The sequence below is a fragment of the Natator depressus genome, chromosome 8, assembly GCF_965152275.1.
Source record: "Natator depressus isolate rNatDep1 chromosome 8, rNatDep2.hap1, whole genome shotgun sequence".
NCBI classification, from domain to species: Eukaryota; Metazoa; Chordata; order Testudines; family Cheloniidae; genus Natator; species Natator depressus.
Genome location: NC_134241.1, coordinates 47,940,615 through 47,962,880, shown reverse-complemented (window position 1 = coordinate 47,962,880; position 22,266 = coordinate 47,940,615). Strand labels below are relative to the sequence as shown.

The 22,266-nt window shown below is 48.3% G+C and overlaps 1 protein-coding gene across 2 annotated transcripts in view; it reads right to left on the bottom strand.

Annotated features, from left to right (window-relative positions):
* UCK2 (uridine-cytidine kinase 2) overlaps positions 1-22,257 on the bottom strand; it is a 37,990-nt gene extending 15,733 nt beyond the window's left edge. Inside the window, exons 1-3 of one of the 2 annotated variants that reach the window (XM_074960952.1) lie at positions 21,684-22,257; positions 16,441-16,574; positions 15,569-15,719 (exon numbers count right to left, since the gene is read on the bottom strand). In XM_074960952.1, the coding sequence (XP_074817053.1) occupies positions 15,569-15,719; positions 16,441-16,481 (192 nt within the window). In that variant the 5' untranslated portion in view covers positions 16,482-16,574; positions 21,684-22,257. Of the gene's footprint in view, positions 1-15,568; positions 15,916-16,440; positions 16,575-21,683 lie in introns of both variants that reach the window. The other variant, XM_074960953.1, reaches the window with a different exon arrangement.
* Between the last annotated feature and the right edge of the window lie 9 nt (positions 22,258-22,266).

The following is a 22,266-nucleotide window of genomic DNA, read 5'->3' as shown; positions in this document are numbered from 1 at the left end:
CTGAAGTGAAGAAACAGATTGACAGAGCCAGAAGAGTACCCAGAAGTCACCTACTACAGGACAGGCAAAACAAAGAAAATAACAGAACGCCACTAGCCATCACCTTCAACCCCCAACTAAAACCTCTCCAACGCATCAAGGACCTACAACCTATCCTGAAGGACGACCTATCACTCTCACAGATCTTGGGAGAAAAGGCCAGTCCTTGCTTACAGACAGTCCCCCAACCTGAAGCAAATACTCACCAGCAACCACACAACAGAACCACTAACCCAGGAACCTATCCTTGCAACAAAGCCCGTTGCCAACTGTGTCCACATATCTATCAGGGGACACCATCACAGGGCCTAATCACATCAGCCACACTATCAGAGGCTCGTTCACCTGCACATCTACCAATGTGATATATGCCATCATGTGCCAGCAATGCCCCTTTGCCATGTATATTGGCCAAACTGGACAGTCTCTATGTAAAAGAATAAATGGACACAAATCAGATGTTAAGAATTATAACATTCAAAAACCAGTCGGAGAACACTTCAATCTCTTTGGTCACTCGATTACAGACCTAAAAGTTGCAATTCTTCAACAAAAAAAACTTCAAAACCAGACTCCAACGAGAGACTGCTGAATTGGAATTCATTTGCAAACTGGATACAATTAACTTAGGCTTGAACAGAGACTGGGAGTGGACGGGTCATTACACAAATAAAACTATTTCCCCATGTTTATTCCCCCCCCCGCCCCTGTTCCTCAGACATTCTTGTCAACTGCTGGAAATCGCCCACCCTGATCATCACTACAAAAGGTTCCCCCCCTCCCCGCTTTCCTGCTGGTAATAGCTCACCTTAAGTGATCACTCTCTTGTTACAGTGTGTATGGTAACACCTCTTGTTTCACGTTCTCTATGTATATAAATCTCCACACTGTATTTTCCACTGAATGCATCCGATGAAGTGAGCTGTAGCTCACGAAAGCTCATGCTCAACTAAATTTGTTAGTCTCTAAGGTGCCACAAGTCCTCCTTAACTTTAAATTGTGGTCTCAGTCCCATACAGCAGCACTTAGCTGTGTCACTAGCAGGTTGCCTCACTGGAGCCCTGACCATTTTGAACTTAGATTAGTTACAGAAAGCGGGCAGATGCCTGGCAAACTTCACCTGATTAGGTAGCCATGTAACCACACTAGTGCTTGCCTAAGGCAGTTAGTTAGCAAGGCATTCTGGGTGCCTATTCCACAATGTACCAAAACACACTGCATTGGCTTGCGGGCCTCAGAAACTGAGGAACAAACAGGAGCTATTGCTCCACTCGTCCCACCAGTGATTCAGCTAGCCTCCTAGTTTGCCAGCCGACATTCCCTTCTCTGCTCCCCAGATGGACCTCCCTCCCATCCACGTCCCCACATTTCCATTCCCACCCTTAAGTCACAAATATGCCCCTGCTTCCAGCTATGCACTCTGAGCCAGAAATTCCACTCTGGAGTGCCAGCTGGAAATGCCAGTTGGATAGCCAGCTCCAAGTGCGTTAGAGCAGCAAAGAGGGGCATTAGTGGAGCTTCTCAGCATTAACATCCACACCTAAAAATGCCCCGTGGCCAGGCTGCAGCCTACAACTCCCCCCCAAATCTTAAGTCAGATGTTCCACAGTTGGATTGTTGGCTCAGGAGGTGGAGTTGGAGCCAGGGGCATTATCAGAGACCAATGGGAGGAAAGTTTGTGGGGGTGGGTGGGGGAGGACCTTCAGTTGGAGAACAGATGAGAAGATTTGACAGCCCCATGTCCATTCCCCCTCCAAGTCCAGATGGACCCCTTCTGCTATGAGCAGTGCACTATGGGCCAGTGCTTGGAGGACTCTCTAGCCACAGGAGCTGTACAGAGTGAATGGATAAACAGCTTATAAGTGGTTCAGTTCTAGAGAGGTGGGCTGTTTGAACTGTTCTGTGGGCAGCTCAGCCCTCACCTCATCAGAGTCCAGGGGCTGGCAGAGCTACCCTTCTCACCAGACTCTGGCCTGCAGAGCTCTAATTCACTAGTCCAGCCACCCCCGCCCCCACGGCAGAGGTTGCAAGAAGCCAAGATAGGAGTCACCACTTAAGTGTCTGAAGCTCAGCCTCCCCGTATATAGAGCGAGCTAATTTCTGGAGTTCCCCAGACCTCAGCTAGAACAGCAGCATTTGGGAAACTTTGGGTTTTGTGTTTTTATTATGAAAAGTGAAGAAATTCAGGCTCAGAAAAGAAACAAAAAACAGAGCATCCAGTAAGAGAGGAGCTAATTTAATTGGGGTAGGTGTCGAGAGAGCACACAGGCAGCTATACAACCCACTCCCACCTCACTTAATGATTCTGTTGGCCAATTGCGATTTATAGGTGGCATCCCTTCCTGACCTCTGCAATAGGCAGCTGACACCCAGAAGCAGGATATTTAATTCCTGTAGATCTTATCAATGGATATTCACTTAGATTATACATAATCTCACACACACACACACACACACACACACACACACACACACAGAGTAGGACAGAGCGTTTCCTGACTCCAACCATCATGAGTTGCTTGCCATCACCTCTCCCTTGTTTTCCCATTCCTTGCCTCCTTCCCCAGCACCATTTCAACATCGCACTCTGACTTATCAAGCTGTATCCCACTGCTTTCATAAACACTTGACACAGATCACCACCTCCTCTTCCTGTTCTATCTCTCCTAGCTAGATTGCTGCCCATCAATATTGACATTCCAACTCTGAGAATCACTGTCGGGAGTCAGCAATGTGCTATGGGCAGAGCCATCAGCCAGCAAGCCCTTAGGGTTCTTCTTGCAAATTTCCCATGGCCTTTTCATTTGTGAATTAGCCCTCTCTGTCTTACACAGGGGCAGAGCCTGAGCTGGTGTCAGTCAGTGTAGCTCCATTGTAGTCAGAGACTATTTGCCCAACTGATGCGGGTGGGGGGAGATCAGATTCCCATAGCTGGAGACAGACACAGGAAGAAAGTTCCAGGCTCAGTTAATCTCCCCACTCCAGGAAGCGAGAGAGAGAACTGATGTCATGGCAAAGGAACACTGAGAGGTAACTTCTGGCCTGTGTTCAAGCAATAATTGGCTCTTGCCTGGCCTGCTGACCCTACAGAACATGGTAAGACACATAGGGAATGGAGTCTTTGAGGATTCATCTGTTCAGCTATGCTCTGGCACTGGAAGTGGAGGAGTTCTGGGGACATGCTGTCAAATGCTCTCCATCTCTTCCTTTAGTGGGATTATTCTCTCCCTTTGCAATCAGCTCACAAGGCACCCCTGCATTCAGCAGCACAAAGTTAAACATTAGTTGTGAAGTGTGGCCCGTGACTGAGGGACAAAATAGCCATGCCTTCACCTTTATCATTGTTTAGAAGATTGAGGGTGGAATGCGGGGCCCCCCCCACACCCATTTCTCTTCAACTGACCTTTTAAGGGTGGTTTCAGAGTAACAGCCGTGTTAGTCTGTATTCGCAAAAAGAAAAGGAGTACTTGTGGCTCCTTCCAGCTCCACCCCACTGCATTCTGAGCTGTCCCAGTTCCCTCCTTTTGTAGCATCGTTCATGCGTGGAAGTCTTGGTTTGCTTTGATCCACAAGAGCCTGAAGTTCAGGGTTGGACCAGAGCTCTGCACAGCTGGACGCTCAGGCTGTCTTGGAGCTGAATCGGTCTGTTATGTGGGAGAGGCACATGCCATTTTGGAGGCCTTGCTGCAATAGTTGGAGCTGGAGGGTAGCATCTGTGTCTATCTTTCCTGACTAGAGAGCAGGAAATCCTCATGGATACCTCCCCCATTGTTTCTGACAACCCTTAAAATCCATTAAGAAAAATAGAGTAGGCTCCCCGGCCCGCACTGTGCAGCCATCACTTCTGGTGCCTGATAGAAGCAGGCTGTTGGAATGCAAATGCAGCTTGCACATGCTCTGATCTTCACCCTTAAAAGAAAAGGAGTACTTGTGGCACCTTAGAGACTAACAAATTTATTTGAGCATAAGCTCCCCACTGTATTTTCCACTGAATGCATCCGATGAAGTGAGCTGTAGCTTACGAAAGCTTATGCTCAAATAAATTTGTTAGTGTCTAAGGTGCCACAAGTCCTCCTTTTCTTTTTGCGAATACAGAGTAACACGGCTGCTACTCTGAAACTGGTCATCAAGTAGAACTACCTGTGTGACAGCAGCAATGGGGAAAGAAACAGCCAAGCTTCACAGGGGTTTGGGTTTAGCTTTCAAAGAATGACTCTTGGGAAAGGAGTTCCACATCTCTCTCCCTGTGGATAGTCACCAATCTGAGGTAGTTTAACAACTGGATCTTGTTTCACACACACACACACACACTCTCCCTTCACCCATTAATGCAGCCACTTTCTTCATTTAGCTTGGACAGTGAAATGAGACAGCTCAGGTTCACTTCCTCAGTTCTCCAGCACCATAAAGAGCTTGTTGCATTTCAGCCAATACAGCAGGGAAAGAGTTAAATCTTTCCAGCCCCACCCATTAAAACCCTCACCTGTTCCTGAAATACAATAGTGTTTCCTCTCCCCATACCCCCCCCCCCCAAAAAAAAGAGTGCGTAAGAGGGGGGAGAAGAAAGAGTAGGAGTCTAAAATACTTGAAAAATAGGACCCCATCCTGCCAAAAAGCTGGTTATGTAGAGAAAAGATCCAGTCCCTCTCTGCAAAGCTGCTTCTGACAGACACAAACCAATGGTGCCCTGGTGGGAAAACTTCAGCCACTGGCTTGAAAGGAAGATTCTGAGGAGGAGGAAAGACTAGAGACACAGAGGTCATAAGTTCCCCTGCACAACAGGAACAGAAACTCCTCTAGCATTGGGAAGCATCCCCTTCAAATGAAGGGCACAAATCCCCAGTACCATACACAAGAGAACGCCATTAGGAAGAGACATAAAAACTCCTTTAGTGGTCTGGAAGAGGGAAATGACCAGTGAGGTAGCAAAGCTTCGAGGTGACAAAGTTATATGTTAGTCAAGACCTGAGAAGACTATGAAGAAATTCAGAAGCATCTAACCAAGCTAGGTGAATGGGCAGCAGGACGGTAGAGGAAATTCAGCGCTGACAGATGCAAGGTAATGCATAGTGGAAGAAGTAATCTGGAGTCATACATACTGCTGGGCTCTAAATTAACTGTAATTGCTGCAGGATGAGACTTGGGTGTCATATTACACAACTCTATGTGAAGCAGCTGTCAGTAAAAGAATGTAGTAGGTTCAATAACAAATGGTATAGAAAATAGGATAATGCTGTGACAGGTTGGATCACAGAACCCCCCCTGGGAACTGCCAACTGATGTGCTGAGACTACTTCTCACCCATTTCCCCTGCCAGCTTGGGGGGTTCAGTACCCTGCCTGGTTTGAGCCAGACACGCTAGCCTGCTACTGAGCCAGACCCAGGTCTGAACAACGTCCCCCAAAAGCTGCAGGCTTAACTGAAAACAGCTTAAGAAGTGTTCCTGTCTCCAACACTCAGATGCCCAAACCCCAAATAAATCTGTTTTACCCTGTTTAAAGTGTATACAGGGTAAACTCAAATTGTTCACCCTCTATAACACAGAGAGATTTGCACAGCTGTTCCCCCCCCCCCCCCCCGCAGATATTAATACATACTCTGGGTTAATTGATAAGTAAAAAGTGATTAAATACAAAAAGTAGGATTTAAGTGGTTCCAAGTAATAACAGAAAGAACAAAGTGAATTACCAAGCAAAAAACAAAACACGCAAGTCTAAACGTAATACAGTAAGAAAGCGATTACAGAAGAAATCTCACCCTCAGAGATGTTTGAGTGAGTTTGTGTGTGTGTGTGTGTGGGGGGGGGGGGTGGCGGAGGGTGAGAAAACCTGGATTTGTGCTGGAAATGGCCCACCTTGATTTTCATGCACGTTGTAAGGAGAGTGGTCACTTTGGATAGGCTATTACCAGCAGGAGAGTGAGTTTGTGTGTGTGGTTTTTGGAGGGGGGTGAGAGAACCTGGATTCCTGCAGGAAATGGCCCACCTTGATTATCATACACATTGTGAAGAGAGTGGTCACTTTGGATGGGCTATTACCAGCAAGAGAGTGAGTTTGTCTGTGGGGGGGGCGGAGGGTGAGAAAACCTGGATTTGTGCTGGAAATGGCCCAACTTGATGATCACTTTAGATAAGCTATTACCAGCAGGAGAGTGGGGTGGGAGGAGGTATTGTTTCATGGTGTCTGTGTATATAATAATGTCTTCTGCAATTTCCACAGTATGCATCCGATGAAGTGAGCTGTAGCTCACGAAAGCTCATGCTCAAATAAATTGGTTAGTCTCTAAGGTGCCACAAGTACTCCTTTTCTTTTTGCGAATACAGACTAACACGGCTGTTACTCTGAAACCTGTCAATAAGCTTCTATCACAGACTGGACGCCTTCCTAGTCTGGGCACAATTCTTTTCCCTGGTACAGTCTTTGTTTTAGCTCAGGTGGTAGCTAGGGGATTTCTCATGACTGCAGCCCACTTTGTTCTGTCCCACCTCCTTATATATCTTTTGTATAAGGTGGGAATCCTTTGTCCCTCTCTGGGTTCTCACCCCTCCTTCTAAATGGAAAAGCACCAGGTTAAAGATGGATTCCAGTTTGGGTGACATGATCACACATCACTGTAAGACTTTAAGCCCTCATTCCTCCCAGCCTGATTTACAGGAAGGCCTGCAAGCAAACAGAGCCATTTACAGTCAATTGTTTTGGTTGATGGGAGCCACCAAGATTCCAAACCACCATTAATGGCCCACGCTTTGCGTAACTACAATAGGACCTTAAGAGTTATATTTTACATTTCTAGTTTCAGATACAAGAATGATACATTTATACAAATAGGATGAGCACACTCAGTAGATTAGCTTTGTAATGATACCTTATAAGAGATCTTTTGCATGAAGCAATTCCAGTTGCATTTTATGAAAATATGCCAATGAGTGTGAATATAATCATACAGAGTGCAACGTCACAAATGCCTTTAGAGAAGCAGCGTGGTCCAGTGAATAGGGCACTGAGCTAAGTCTCCAGAAAACTAGGATCGATTCTTGCCACTGACCTGTGCGTGACCCTGGACAAGTCACTTCCCTTCCCCGTGGCTCTAGCTGGTCTATTTAGATTGCAAGATCTTCAGGGGAGCACGAAAAGTACAGGACCTAGTATAAAGGGCCCCCCCCCAGTCTAGGCTGGGGCCTCTAGGTATTACTGTAATACATATAAGGTAACTCCCTTTATATAAACTAATGTGACACTGTCACCTAGAATACTGCGTTCTGTTTTAGTCATGCTCTCTCAAAAAGGATATGACCAAATAGAGGGGCACATGTCACACAGGTGTTTAAAGAAAAAAGCCAGCCACCCACAATGAATAGGATGCTTTCCCAGGGAAGTACCTTCACTTCTTCCAGAATCTAAGCTTTCACTTAAATATCATCAAGTACTATACCAGTCTAGTTTTTCACGGTTACAAACAAAAGCTTTGTAACCATGAACTGAGTGAAGTCAGAGCAGTGATATCTTCCTAAGACTGCAGGCACACAGCTCTAGTGCTTCTGCTGCTGCTCAGAGCTTCCACAAGCTGCAGTAGAGTGAAAACTGACTTAAGGCCTTTTCACTTTTACTACTCTTTTTCAGGTGCTGTGGTAGCAATCCAACTGACAAGAAACTGATCAATTTCATTTTGCTAGGTCTTGGAGAAAATTCTGAGTAACAGCAGGGTAAGTGCTAGAGCTAGTCACTGGGGAAGCCCTACCCCTCCTGCGGCAAAAAAAGGCAAAGTTTATATAGTGGAAACATCTTCCTTCCAGCAGCCAGAAAGCTGAAGGAGGCGTCATGCCCAAACAGTGCTGACTGCACATCCTCTTGCAGTCTTTCATAGCTGTTTGCAGCACAGGTGCAAGGTTGGGCAATGTTAGGAGGAGAAGGGGGAAAATATAGCAGAGGAAAGGAAATAGGAAATTAATATTGAGGCAATTCAGAAAGAAATTTAACATGGGCTATAATAAAGAGGAGAAGGAGGAATTCAGGAATGGCAACTATTAAGGACCAGTGGAATGCTCATTTCATGAGTTTTACCTGCATCCATCAAATATATTCAATTCATACTCATCCATGGTATTTAACCAGCTCTATAGCTGGTCTGATACTATTCAGAACATATTAACCTGTTAGAATAGTAGAATTAGTCAAATATATATATCCCATAGGCTAATCATCCCTACTAGCAAGTGAAATTTTGAAAACAGGTGTAACAGAAGTGTTTGGGTTTTTTGCACTGCATTTAATAGTAACATTGTCAAACAGTACACCTGCTTTGTTCCTTTATGGTGCAGAGAGATGGCATCTGGAAGGGGTGGGTGGTAAAGGTACTTTTCACCCAGGCCATAGGCTTAGTCCTAGGGCTACAAGGTATCAGTAAGTTTTTCCAAGCCTGCCCATACTGGACAACTGTGGAATAAGATGCCCATCGAGAAGTTTCTTCCTAACCCATGCCAGGAAGAGGTTGGTTTATCTTCTCCAGTGTAACTGATGTTCTCATTAGCTATCTACGTGTCTTTTTATGGTTGCATGACACCTGCAAAGCCAGAGTTGGGAAATACAATATGTCATGTGGGACTACGTCAAATGCCTTACTCAAATCAAGATCACATCTACTGTTCACTCCCCCACCCCGGTGCACTAGGCCAGTAACCTTGTCAAAAAACAAAAACAAAATGTGTGGACAGGAGTCCTTTACTTGAGGAGAGAGGAAGGAGAGCAGGAGTTTTCATTGGGCTCTTTGGTTCCAAGAGGAAGTGGAGTTGTTGCAGTGTTTAACAGGCCTGTCAAACAGTACTAAGACGAACCTTGGGAAATCACTTGGTGGGGGCACGAGAGCATGAAAAAGAGAGTCTCCATTTAATCCTGTGCTTCTCTGGTGGAACTGCCAACAAGGGAGCCAGTTTCACCACTTCCTACAGACCACTAGACAGCCATCAGACGGTAATGCGCTTTGATTAGGCCCAGCATAGGTTGGATTCTGACAATGGGAAGGCTTTGTATCCCAGCCAGCTCTTACTAGTAATGCATTTCACTAGACAACAACAGACTCTTAATAAAGAAGCTGCATTGTGGCCTGATAGGCCATCACATTAGTACTGCTCCCTTGACAGCTCTAGTCATGGGCATCAGTCTGAGTCCTCCTCATGTGCCTATTACCACTTATGCCAGCAACAAGGCTTCTGCAACACGTGGGAAGGGCCGACCTTACGGGCGGGTCTACAGTGCGAGGCCGCGGAAGGGCGCTCAGAGCCAGGGGGAATAGGTGGGGAGCCTGAGGGCCAGGGGGGCCAAAATACAAGTTTGCCCAGGGCACTATTTTCCCTAAGGCTGGCCCTGCATATGGGCTTCAGAGGCAGACAATCCAGGAGGCTTTTAAGTTTATTTATTCTTTATTTGAATTCCCCCCCTCCTTTCTTATTTTCCATAATCAGCTGGATCCATTTACTAAATGCTAACAGAATCCCTCTTCCCCAACCCTCTAGGGAAGGCCTGCTCACTTTGTAAAGGAATGCCAGCTCACCAAGAGCAGCACATGCTAAAAGTCAGGTGTGGTGAGCTACAGACAAGCTCTCTCTATACTGCCCTTTCCATGGCCTAACACAGCTGCTTAGTGTAGAGCAGGGGTCTCAAACACGCGGCCCACAGAGTTATTTCCTGCAGTCCGCCATAGGCACCGACTCCACTGGCAGCCAAGCTCTCCTCGAGCTTGGAATAAGATGCCCAAACACCTCCTCGGCCCCCCTGAATGGGCCACGTTCCCGGCCCTCCGCTTCCCTCCCATTGCTTCCCGCTGCCAAACAGCTGTTTGGCGGCACTTAGGACTTTCCAGGAGGAGCGGGGACACGGCACGCTTAGGGGACGAGGTGGAGAAGAGGCGGGGCCGGGTTGGGGATAGGGTTGGAATGGGAGAAGAGAAGGGGTGGGAAGAGGCAGGGCCTCATGGACTAGATGAGCAGTCTGAGGTATGAAGTTCAGCATGTATGATTCTTTGCTGTGAGAAGTTGGGAAGAATGTTAAAAGTGGCAATGTATTTTGTATGAATAGTTACTTTAAAAAGTTCCTGCCATTACAGCTATGTTGATAGACTGTTAGCATAGATCATCATCAGTGTTACTGACCACATAAGGAATGGTTACAGGTGTTTAATACAAAGAGGGGTTTTAATAAAATATACAGTTTTTAAAAAAAGTTAATACATTGATTTTTATAGCATACTATATTACTCTTCATTTTTGGCTATACTTTTGTATCGTTGTATGAAAAGGTTTCAGTGATGCGGCCCTCGGGCCAATGTACTAGTCCTCATGTGGCCCTCGTGGCGATTTGAGTTTGAGATCCCTGGTCTAGAGCACCGTTTCTCAAATGCGGCCACCAGGGGGTTTCCTTGCAGCCATGACAGCTTCCTGGGTGGTGATGGGGGGTGGGGCAGCAAAGCATCGGCCCCTCCCCCTCTTGCTCCTGGATGTGCCACTTTGCACGTTTCCAGAGACAGGTGGGCAGGGGTGAAAGTAACTTAACGGATTTACTGGTACACAGGGCAGACGGGTCCTGAGCAAGGTGTGTGTGTGTGGGGGGGGGGGGGGGGGGGGGGACGACGACGACGACTCGCAGCTCTGGGCCCCTGGAAGGGGCAGTGCCTCGGGCAGAAGGGACGGAGCTGGTGCCAGACTCCCCCAGCCAGCCCTTCAGCACTGCCCAGGGCTCCAACCACTGGAACGGTAGTGGTAGTCGGGAGCCCCAGGCCCTTTTAAATCACCGGGCAGGGCAGCTACCCCTTTTGCCCCCCACTGCCCCCATCAGCGGCCCTCCTGATATGGTAACCTGTGTACTGGCAGCCACTTTCTTACTGGACCAGTTTACTTTCACCTCTGCAGGTGGGACACAATGCTGAAGGAGCAAGGGGAGTTCTCTACCTGGTGGGGGGGGGGGGCGGGGAGGGGGGCTGGCACACAAGGGGGAGAGGGCTTAATGGGGCTCAGACTTCAGCCCTGGGGTGGTTGGGTGGCAGGGACTTAGGGAGCCTGGCTGAAGACTAGGGCTCCAGCCCTGGGGCTTCAGACTCCAAGCCCTAGCCGTGCGGCAGCAGGTGCCAATCCCTGGCTCTGGCTGTGTGGTGCCAACCCCTAATCCCACTTGCTGGCGCTGACCCCATCTGTGCACTCCGACCCCCAGCCCTAGTCACTGACTCCGGGTGACCTTGAGCTCCAGCGGCTGCCGGCCCTGGATGCAGATCCCCGGCATTGGACTAAGGCTCTGGCGGGTGCTGTCTCCGGATGCTGACCCCTAGCCCTGCGGCAGCAGGCACAGGCTCCAAGCACCAGCCCCAAACACGGCGGCAGCCAATCCCCGGCTGCGCGCCCCGACCCCCAGCCCAGGCTGCTGACCTCCTGGGATGTCAACCCTGGGTTCTGGCAGGTGCTGGCCCTGGGCACCCATCCACAGCCACCAGCCCTGAGTGCAGATCCCCAGCCACACAGCAGCAGGCACCAACCCCAGGCTTTGGCAGGTGCTGGCCCTGGACGCTGACTTCCAGTCCTGGTCGTGCAGCAGCAGGCTCCAGTGGGTGTGTCCTGGGCCAGCAGACTCCTAGCCCTGTCTGTGCAGCAGCAGCTGGCACAGACCCCAAGCACTGACCCTGGGTGCTGACCCTCGGCTCGGGTTGCACAGTAGCAGGTGCTGCCTCTGGGTGCCAACATCCAGCTGCGTGGCATTGGATGACAGTCCCTGGCCCTGAGCGCCAATCCCTGGCCCTAGCCATGCAACTGCAGGCACCAAGCCTGGGCTCCAGTAGGTACTGACCCAGGGTGCTGATCCTCTGACCATGTGGTGGCAGGGCCCCCCCGATCCATCACCCCTGGCTTCTGCTGCTTCACCCCTCCATCCATCCATCCTCCCTAGCCTCCGCCGCCTCACCCCCTACCCCTCCATCCAGGTCTTAGCTTGCCAGGACTTGCTGTAAAAAGTGATATTAAACATACAAATATCACTTTTCACAGCATTATTTTTATTATTGAGTCCAAAAAAGAACCCTACATAAATAAATTACAATGATCTTGATAATGAATATTTAATTAACTTTAGGAAAAACAAATAAGTATTTTAGGAAAAAAAGTGTCAGGGTGGCCACCAGCAAGAGTTGGTGGTGGCAATCTGAGGCCACCAAAAAATTTGTTGTGAGAACGGCTGGTCTAGAGAAATTTTTACCCATCTCTGACTCAACAACAGCAGCACAGCGAGGGGCTTTTTTTGCGTGCGCGTCTTTGCAAGGAAAACATCCTCTGTGATCTTCACTCTGGTGTGTTGCAAACTGAGTGTGTTACAACAGTCTGCAGTTGGCACTGAGAGTTAGATGGATTTGCAGCTTTGGAATAGGAAAATACATCTGTCTTTTTTTCACCATCTAGATCCTCTCTGCTTCTAACCAGGGCCAGCACATGTGGACCTTAAGAACTGATAGTCAGCCATACTGCTAGCCACAGAACATTCAGGAAAGTTTACCCCTTGCCTGGGCTCAGTGTGGTGCATATCACCATAGATGTACAGCGTTCTTTGTTCTTCCAATGACCCATTTGCCCTCTATTACAGCAATCAAGAATATCACCAAAATTGGAGGCCTTGCCAGGAACCAGCTGGGAAGATCCCTGTTGTGTCAGCTGCATACACACTTTGCCTTACCTCTGCCACCAAGTATGTTCTCGCTTTGCTGCATCATGAGCCACATTAACTATAATACACCAGATACTAGAGGCATAAGCACCAATAATCTCTTCCTGCTGCTTCTGCTTGAGCATAGCAAGTTAAGAATGGACTATAAGAAAGCTGGCTATGAAGTTTGCACTGATCTGTTGAGTTCCTTTTAAAGGGCAGCATTGCACAGTAGGTGTGTTTTTGGCAGCAAGCAATCATTGCAGAGGGGAAATCAAAGCTGAGAAAGGAAAGGCCATTTAGTACACCACCCTGCTGATAAAGAACCTCTTCCCTGTTTTCCAGGAGAGTCTACTACTGTTGCTGAGCATGTTTCACTATGAAGCGGAGAACAACTGTGCCCTATTGGACTGTAATCCCTGGCCTTACCTTGTGGATTCAATAGACTGCTCCAAGACATAGCACTTCAGCAGCGACAGACACAATGTTACTGAGACAGCTATACAGAGCTAGGCCCACGCACAAAAGGCCTCACATGAGCCCAGAATACTTGAGTCACCAGAAAAAAAACTTAGTGTAAGAACAATTCAGCACTGGTGCCCAGACAGATTTCCACACACCCCCCCTCCACCTTCTATGGGATTTTTTTCCACTGGGGAACATGCACGTGTGTTTTCAACAAGCAAGAGAACAGATAAAGGCCACCCCCTATCACTGTAGTGAAGGCCTAGTGTATTTTTTTTTAAGTCATCTTTAGAAAAAACTGAGTGCACATAGCCCTGTGTTCCTCCAGCTACAGCCAGGCATTTAGTGCTCCCTATAACAAGGAAGATTTCAGGTGCATTCCCACCTATGAACATGAGCGTGTTCACCTGGAACATTTTTTAAATGGACACCATATGATGGAAGAAATTCCATTCCCCTCTGAACAGAAAGACAAAATGTACGTAGAGCAACTAGTTTGCCTCTACTGGTAATTCAAACAACAAACTCACTATAAACCTCAGCCCAAGCTATCTCCCTATTGGCAGTTCCTAGAGTTTTCCCCAGCCCCAGTTCTGTGTCCAAAGGAACTCTCCTACACTCCCTTACATCCAGCATGGAGTTACAGAGTCACATTTGCCATTATGAGTCAGCATCTCCAACACCTGCTACCAATCTGGGTCAACAAAACACCCTCATGCCCATCAGACACACCATATCTGCCTGAAAAAAAAAATCTGTTACTATCATTCTAAGCAACACTTCAGATTACTAGAACAGAAAGGGATTAGAGAGGGGCAAATATTTGTCCTTTGCCTCCTCCGTCCATGTTATTGTCTGTATATAGGGGAAACAGTGAAACTGGCTATTTGTAGGAGTCTTTCATACACATTAAATACCTTAAAGGAAAGTGCAATTGTAAAGCCATTAAAGTTACCAGAGAAAGTACACAGACAGAGCCACATACACAAAAACTAGTGTGCAATAATTACAGCTCCAGGCCTGTACTGCGCTAAACAGGGCCAGAGCATGAGTCAAATGGGGGGGTGGAGAGGGGAGGTCTGTTGACAGAATGAAACTGGTGTTGCTTTAAAGCTGTTAGTTGCTTACTGATTACAGTGACAAGTTTAATATTAGTGTGGAGAAGAAAGTGAGGATCTAAGCTCCTTTCACTAAGAGACAGGTATAAAATTCTAGAACCAGCTTTTCTAGAGGTGCTTGTACACATGGATATAGACAACTGAGGGCCTGAGGAACTTCATTAATAATGAAAGAATCAGTTTGGAACAGCTGCTCTTATCTCACTTAATTAAAAGTGGACAAGTTTAGTCATGGTAAAAATACTACTCAAGTTATATTCAACAGCTACTATTTTTGAGCTCTACCCTCTGATAAGAGAGTTGTCTGTGCTTCTAGTTTATATTTTCTTTCTCCCCAGTCTAGGAGTGCAGGTGCATCTCCAGCAGGAGCAGTTAACACAATGGCATGATTGCCACTTTCAAGCTCTCTCATAACAGCTCCTATTAGCCTGCTTCCAGGCAGGCTGAGGGAACTCCAGTGACTCCTCCACATAGCTGCGATCAGAGTCGGAGGAGGGGAAGCTGGGCAGCCCCAGGAGGGACTGGGGAACAAGACACTTATCTGACTCCCATTCAGCCTAGCCATCCATGCAGCACTGAGTCACCCCGGCACAGAGCAATGTCACCGCCAAGGCAGAAAGGGGAGGAAGGAGGTTGCGGGAGTTAGAAACAGAATAACCGTTTAGACAGATGTTTACAGGAGCACAAACGAGCCAGCAGGACCCATCTGTGACGACCCCGCACCCCGGCACAACTGCCACACAGACATCTGCTCCCCCTGGGGCCGGAGCTGAGTGGCAGGGGTGTCAATCAGGAGGGAGCCCGCCGAAGCCGTTGAGTGCCACCTGCTTGGGGATCAGGCCTTTGTGTCTGGCAGAGGGAGAACACAAGGCAGGAAGCAGCCGCTTTGCGGGGAGCGGAGGCACCCACGCCGCAGAGCCGAGCTCACTCCCCAGGGCGGGCGAGCTGGCTGCGGCCAGACAACGTGCTACAAAGCCGCGCCACCAGTCAGCAGCCGCCCTGCCTCCCCGCAGCGCGCTGGAGCGATCCCGGTGCAGGAAGGGGACACGGGCGGCCTCTCACCCGCCCAACGCCTCGCTAGGAGCCGCACCCCATCGCGGCAACAACACGCCCCCCCCTTCCCCGCGCACACGTGTTCTTGCAGCCCAGAGGAGGCCCGGGGCTCTCCAGCAGGGTCTCGGATGGCACCCACCCGGCCATGTAGCCGCTGCGCTCGGCTCCCCATGCACCCACGCGGGGACCAGTCCCCCCCCGGCTCCGCGCTCCCCCACTCACCTTGCCGCTGGCTGTGCCGCCGCTGACCCCGATCAGGAAGGGCTCTTCGCCGCCGGGCTGCTCGTGCTCCTGCAGGCTCTGCTCGCTGTCTCCTGCCATGCTGCTGCCGCCGCTCAGTCTCTGGCTCACCAGTCGCCTTGGGGGGCTGGATTTATCTGATGAGTCAAGGAAAGGCCTTCCTCCCCGCCTGGTTCACATCCCCAGCGTGCGGCTCCCTGCCAGGTGCCTGCTACAGCTGCACATGCTCCCGCCGCCCGGGCTGATGCTTGGGTTTGCAAACTGGCTGGGGCTCAGGGCCGCACAGACCCAGCATCCATCCGCCTTCCGCTCACTGCCTCCTCCAGCTGCTGCGGACGGAGGACAAAGCGGAACGTGTCCGGGTAACGCCTCCTACACCACCTGTGCTCCGTTAACCCTCTCTAGCACTGAGGCCCTCTACTCCAGATTGACCGCACCGTGAGTTCTGTTGTGTCATGGCTCTGAAGCGTCAAATCTTCCAAATATCCTACTTTGCTCGCTTCACCCCAGGGGTGGGCCCCTTTCATTTCCAGGGGAGGCTGCCCAGGGAGGACACCCTGGGTTTGCACTGAATGCATTTGATGAATTCATTCTCTTTACCTACTGCCCTAAATCAGTTGAGAGCAGCCCTTTAGGTATGAATTTCCCCAGGCCATTTCCAGAGATCAAAATCAGCTTCTACTGGAATGCTCATGATAGGAACTCAAATGTCACCAATCCTAGGTTCATCACCCTATCCCCCCACAGCCCTGATCCAAGCACTTATGTGCATAATGTATGTACTTAACTTTACACACATGAATAAACTTAAGCATGATCAGGACCCAAATTCCAGCACTGACCACTCAGGATATGAATTTTGAGAGAAGGAAGCATTGAGAGGAACTGGAGTCATCTGTTCATTGGTGCCATCTCTCCTGTCCCCACATCCCTGCAGAGTGTTTCTTGTAATGTCAGAGGGTCCCACCTCAGCACCAGTTGTGCTCTACTGCTAGTCCCAAGAAAGGAAGTGGTATAGGCAGAGAAACAAATGACAGAGTCCAGGAAGGGTGATTTCCAATGGGATTCCCATGACCCCATACCAACTTTAAAGCTATGATTGGGGGCACAGTGCCAGGCACAAGGAACCATTACAAGTTTGTAACAAACAATATAACAGTGCCAGAGCACTTCAGTGCTCCGGGCATTACTCAGGCCCAGATCCATTGCTTTCAGTGGAAATTAGGCACCTAAATACCTTGGAGGATCTGAGCCTTAGCTCCATTTCCCCCATTGTAGCCATCTCTGTAACTATGTCTAGTATCTTCAGGTCATTTAGCTCTCCTTGTGCCCACACAGACCTGCACCAATCTGTGTGTGGAGACAGAGAGCAAGATGTCTACCATGCCCATGACTTTTTGCACTGGCCATTACACATTTCAAATTCTACCTTCTTTGAGGTCAGAGTTTAGGTTCTCTCCCAGATGCCCACCATTGAATTTCCTCACCTATTAGTATCCACAGTCCAATTTCTGTCTTAAAAGCAGGGATTTTTTGGCACACAAAAGAAATTGAGAAAACCATGTATAAAAAAAATAGGATCCTGTCTTGTTAGGATACTATGAAAAACTAGGCCAAGCCAGCACAAAGTTTGTTACAAAATACAGAAATATTACCTATGGCATATCACAATAAAGGTTGTATCCCAGCCTAAAGTTATCTTTCTTAACGATATCTTAAGACCCCTCTGTCTTAAAAAAGTGTGTGTAAGCAAGGCCAGGTCTTCACTACAAACTTACATGGTATAACTACGTCACTCAGGAGTGTGAAAAATTCACACCCAAGTGATGCAATGATGCCTACCTAACCCCCGATGTAGACAACACTATGTGGACAGGAGGGCTTCTCCCATCGACATAGCTACCGCCTCTTGCGGAGGTGGATCAACTACACTGATGGGAGAAGCCGTCCTGTTGGTGTAGTAGCTGCAGCGTTTTAAGTGTAGACCTGCCCAGTATAACAAGAGCTCCTTCTTTCAATAGAAAATATACATACATTTTGTCTTTCCCCAAGAACTAAGATCCAAATCCTCAACGGTATTTAGATACCTAACTCCCATTGAAATCAACGAAAGTTAGGTGCCTAAATACCTTGGGGATCTAGGACTAAATTCTTTGTAATGGAGATGATAGGCAGCACACTACATCAACTTTCAAAAACAGTCCAGAATGGTAAAATGGAAGTGAATCAAGTTCAAGTACCAGTTTGTGCTACATATAAAAGCAATAAAATTTCCTGTACACATGCTAAAAGCTTACCAAATCTCACCTGTCAGTCTTCTGGGACCCTAGTCAGCCAAAGTCTTTCCCACCCTTCCACAAGGTTTGGGCCCCTATTGGACAGAAGGCCCTGTCCGTTTGCTGGATCAGAAAGAAGGCCCTGAGTCAGTTTAAGTGCAGCCTTTTCATACTAAAAGTCCCTTCTTTGTCTGTTGGTCTCTAGAAAACCCAGTTTGAACCATATATGCAAGCCACCCCCAAGGGGTGCTACTGCTTTGGAGATGTTACAATCTGAGTGATTCATCTTAACACCCCCTACTGTTTTCGGTCCCTGAAGGAGCCATGGTAACCTATCTGCGGTAGGTGTATACAATCCCTGGCCCACAGTAATACATACGCTGTAATACAATATGGTCCCCAAAGATACTGCATGCAGTTGCAATATCCATCACAGATGAAAGCAAATGTAATAGCAGTGTTCAAAAAATGAAAGGATCCCTTACATTTAATGTTTATTCCTATGAGAATAATGGAACAGATGTTAAGAAAGGAAAAACCTGAACATTGTCAATAAACAGCTGGAGTTTTAAAGCACAGATATTGCAAATCAAAAGGGGTCAAGTGTGGCTTTGCACAAGCCCCACATATGGACCAGTGCATTGTGTTACCTGACAAGCACATCAGGAAGCAGCTTGTGACTGCGGAAGTGAAAATGGCCGAGAATCGAGATCCTCTAAGTATTTAACCACTTGATTCCAATTTATTTCAATGGGAGTTAGGCATCTAATTATCTTTGAAGATCTTGGCCAAATGTGCCTACTAGTCCCCTCAGCTCCAGGTGAGGGGGAGAATCATACTCTTTCCCAGCTTTATACCTATACATCCCCCAACACTAAGCGGTGATGCCAAGGTTGCCTATTCCCCATCTCTTCCTGCCCACATGTGCAGAGAGAAGGTATAGCAGCCCCTTGAGAATGGGAAGCTGGTACAGGGAAGCAAGTGAGTGCTTTTTGCTCCCTTACTCCCTTTTGCAGGATGGGCCACAATCTGGCCTAAACTTCGATGCCTTTGTTTTGATAGTATTGTTACCCCTTTTGACATCAGCGGTTGGCCAAAGTTTGGGGCCCTGCGGGTTTTTTCCGCTAGGATGGGGTGAGATATTTCTTTGATGTAATCCTGTTTATTTACAAAGAATGTACAAAGTCAGGTTTCCCAGAACACGGCAGGAATCAAACAACAGCTTTGCTCACAGCTTCAAGATTCTTTTTGGCAGCACCCACCTTTAAAGCTCTTTCTAGGCTTTTCTCAGGGCCACACACTGTGCTTGTTCAGGCCACCCGTGTCTTCCTTGCTGCCTTCTCTCTGTTTCTCTCTCCCACACACATAACTCCACCAAACAATACCCAACAAGAACCCTCCACCCACATCATGCTAAGTCTTGAGCAGACTCATGTGTGTGTGCCTATGTTCTGGTTTGAGGCCCCTATTGTTTCAAACATTTATTCTGAATGAAGGACTGCTGCTACATTCATCAGTTTCAATGACGTTCTGCCCAGCCCACAACAGTATTAGGCCTGGTCTATACTTACAATTTAGGCCAACATAACTATAGTGCTCAGGGATGTGAAAAACCCAGCACCTAACCCACATTGTAGATGCAGTTAGGTGGATGGAAGAATGCTTCCATTGTCCTACCTACCTTCGTTCAGGAAGGTTGAGTTCCTACAGCAATGGAAAAATCCCTGTGTATGGCCTGGTCTATGCTAAAAAGTTACACTGACCTAATTATGTACCTCAGAGATATGAAAAATCCACACCCTGAGCAATGTAGTTAAGTTGACCTAACCCCTGGTGAAGACCACACTAGGTCAACAGAAGAATTCTGTCAACCCAGCACCACCTCTCAGGGAAGTTGATTACTTATGCTGACGAGAGAACCCCTCCCATTGGTGTAGGGGCTAGTGTCAACACTGAAGCACTGGAGCTGTGCTGCTGTAGTGTTTCCAGTGTAGACAAGCCATAGGCCACTAAAACACCCATAATGTAGACATGGCCTTATTTAGGGTCAGATTCTGCTACCCTTACTCATGGTGTGAAGTACCAGACTGTGCAAGTAGTAGAAGTGATTTCAGTGGGCCTATCACACAGCATGAATAAGGGTGGTGGAACCTCCAGACCCAAAGGGCTAGATTGTACTTTCAGACACAGTCCTGGTGAGGATCAGAAGCAGCCTCAGGAGGAAAGGTGACTCAAAGACATCTCTTGGAAGTACTACTTTCTCTTGGTTCCTCTCTTGCACAAGGGGAGTAATCTACTGATAGCCTATGCCAGCAGCATATTATAACAATCCCTTATCCCTCACTGGCTCAGATGTGCTGGCCAGCACTTGGGGAGGCAGACTCAAGGCTCCAATATTCCCTACTCTTCTCTGCCCACTCACTCCAAAGAATGAGTAAACGGGCACCACAGCACCTGTTTACTTTTGCACACTTAAGCTCCAGATAGCTTCTGCAGGGTGGAAGGGGAGTCTCCCCCTCATGCCCCTGTGCTAGTCCATAGTTCAAGTCACAATCTAGCCCAGTAAGTGGATGAAGTAGATGCACTATATTTGAAAAGTGGTACTAAAAGTGGTACTGTCTTATGAATCACTCTTGAAATTACTTCAAATTGGCTTGAATAGGAACTCTGTCCTGTGGACTGAAAACCGGCTGAAGGACCATAAACAAAGGGTAATAGCAATGTATTGAGTTATGGGGAGGATTTTAACAAGTCAGTGTTGGGTCCAGTCTTATTTAATACCCTCATTAATGATCTGGAGGAGAGAGTAAAGAGAATGATGTCACAGATGACACTGAGGTGGAAGGAACTGTGAATACCAGTGATCAGAGAGAAAATAATGAAAAGGAACCTAAGGCCTGAATCAAACCCCACTTAAACTACCTTGACATTGACTTCAGTGGCCTTTGGGTCAGGCCTTTAAAGAGGATAAATATATAGAAATAAACCAACAACATGAGATTCAATTTAAAAAAAAATGCAGAGTAACATCTGGGGAATAATAATCCAAAACACTATCTAAAAGGAAGAAAAAACTTGGAAAAGAGATAGAAGATAAAACAGCAAATTAGATATGGGTATGCAAAATGACACAGCTGTAGAAAGGCCAGTTAAAATGCACAGGGTAATCATTTCACAGCAAGGTAAGGTACAGCTCTAATGTGACCATACCTGAAATAGAGTATTTTTTTTTGAAGAACAAATTACCAAAAAGATATTGACAAAACTGGAGGAAATTTAGATAAATCAACAAGAATGACTAGGGAGCTGGAGGGATTGGTTTATAAGAAGAGACATAAAGAAATAAAGGTTATTCCATGGCCACAAAGTGAGAACTAAGGGGGATACATGTAGAAGTAATGGGATGAAATTAGGAAAAAGAAAAATTATGCTGGAAAACTTTTGGGGAATCTCTCCACAGAAGTCCAGGAAGCCACACTGTTCTTAAAATTAGACTGTCCAATACAAAATGTAAGGTAGGCAACAATCCCTCATTGAAGGAATATGCACTGGGGATTTGTCATCTATTTCTAAGACTGCGTCATGGTGGAAACATTCCCTGATTTTCACCCAAGATGATCCGGGGACTAATAAGGCATTCAGTCCGTGAGGAGGAAGCATGGGCCAATTGTTCAAGGGCCTGCACCATGCTCAGGAGACTTCGGATTTGCACGGGCTCCCTGGTGCAAGTCACGTAGTCCCTGTGCGTCTGGGTTCCCCACCTATGAAGTGAGACTTGCGACACTGGGAGGCGCTCAGCTGACGGGGGGCCATGCACGTACCTAAGGCAGCACTGGGCTCTCCTGTGACAGTCCGGGAGCTCTCCGCGCTGCCTGCCGGCGGGGCGGGTCCCGTCCCGGGAAGCACCCTCCCGCCAACAATGGCATCAGCACGGGACGCTGAGCAGCGCTCGCGGGCCGGGCTCCTCCAGGAGGACAAGGCTCTGGGGAGGCCCGGGGCTTAGCTACAGCAGAGCCCCTCTTCCAATCAGACTCCGCCGGGCCGGGGGCCACAGGGGGAGCTCGACACTCGCCAGGGCCTGGCGCTGATAACACGTCGCGGGCGCCAAGCGGGGCTCGCTGCGAGCTGGGCCCGGCTCCGCGATCCCATGGGCTGAGGAGGAGGCCGCGGCCCGGCCGGGCACTCAGAGCAGCCTGGCGCTAGGCACGCTGGGGCCCGGCGCCCTCTGATCCACGGGCTGCAGAAAGTGCCCCGCGAGGGGAAGGCGCGGGAGCGGCAGGGCCCAGCCGGGGCACCCGGGGCGGCTGCTTCCAGCTTGAGGGGCTGAGCGACGGGGCGCCGGCGCGAGGCGAGTTTACCACCACTATGGGCAGGCTGCTCGCCTCACCTGTGCCGCGCCTCGCC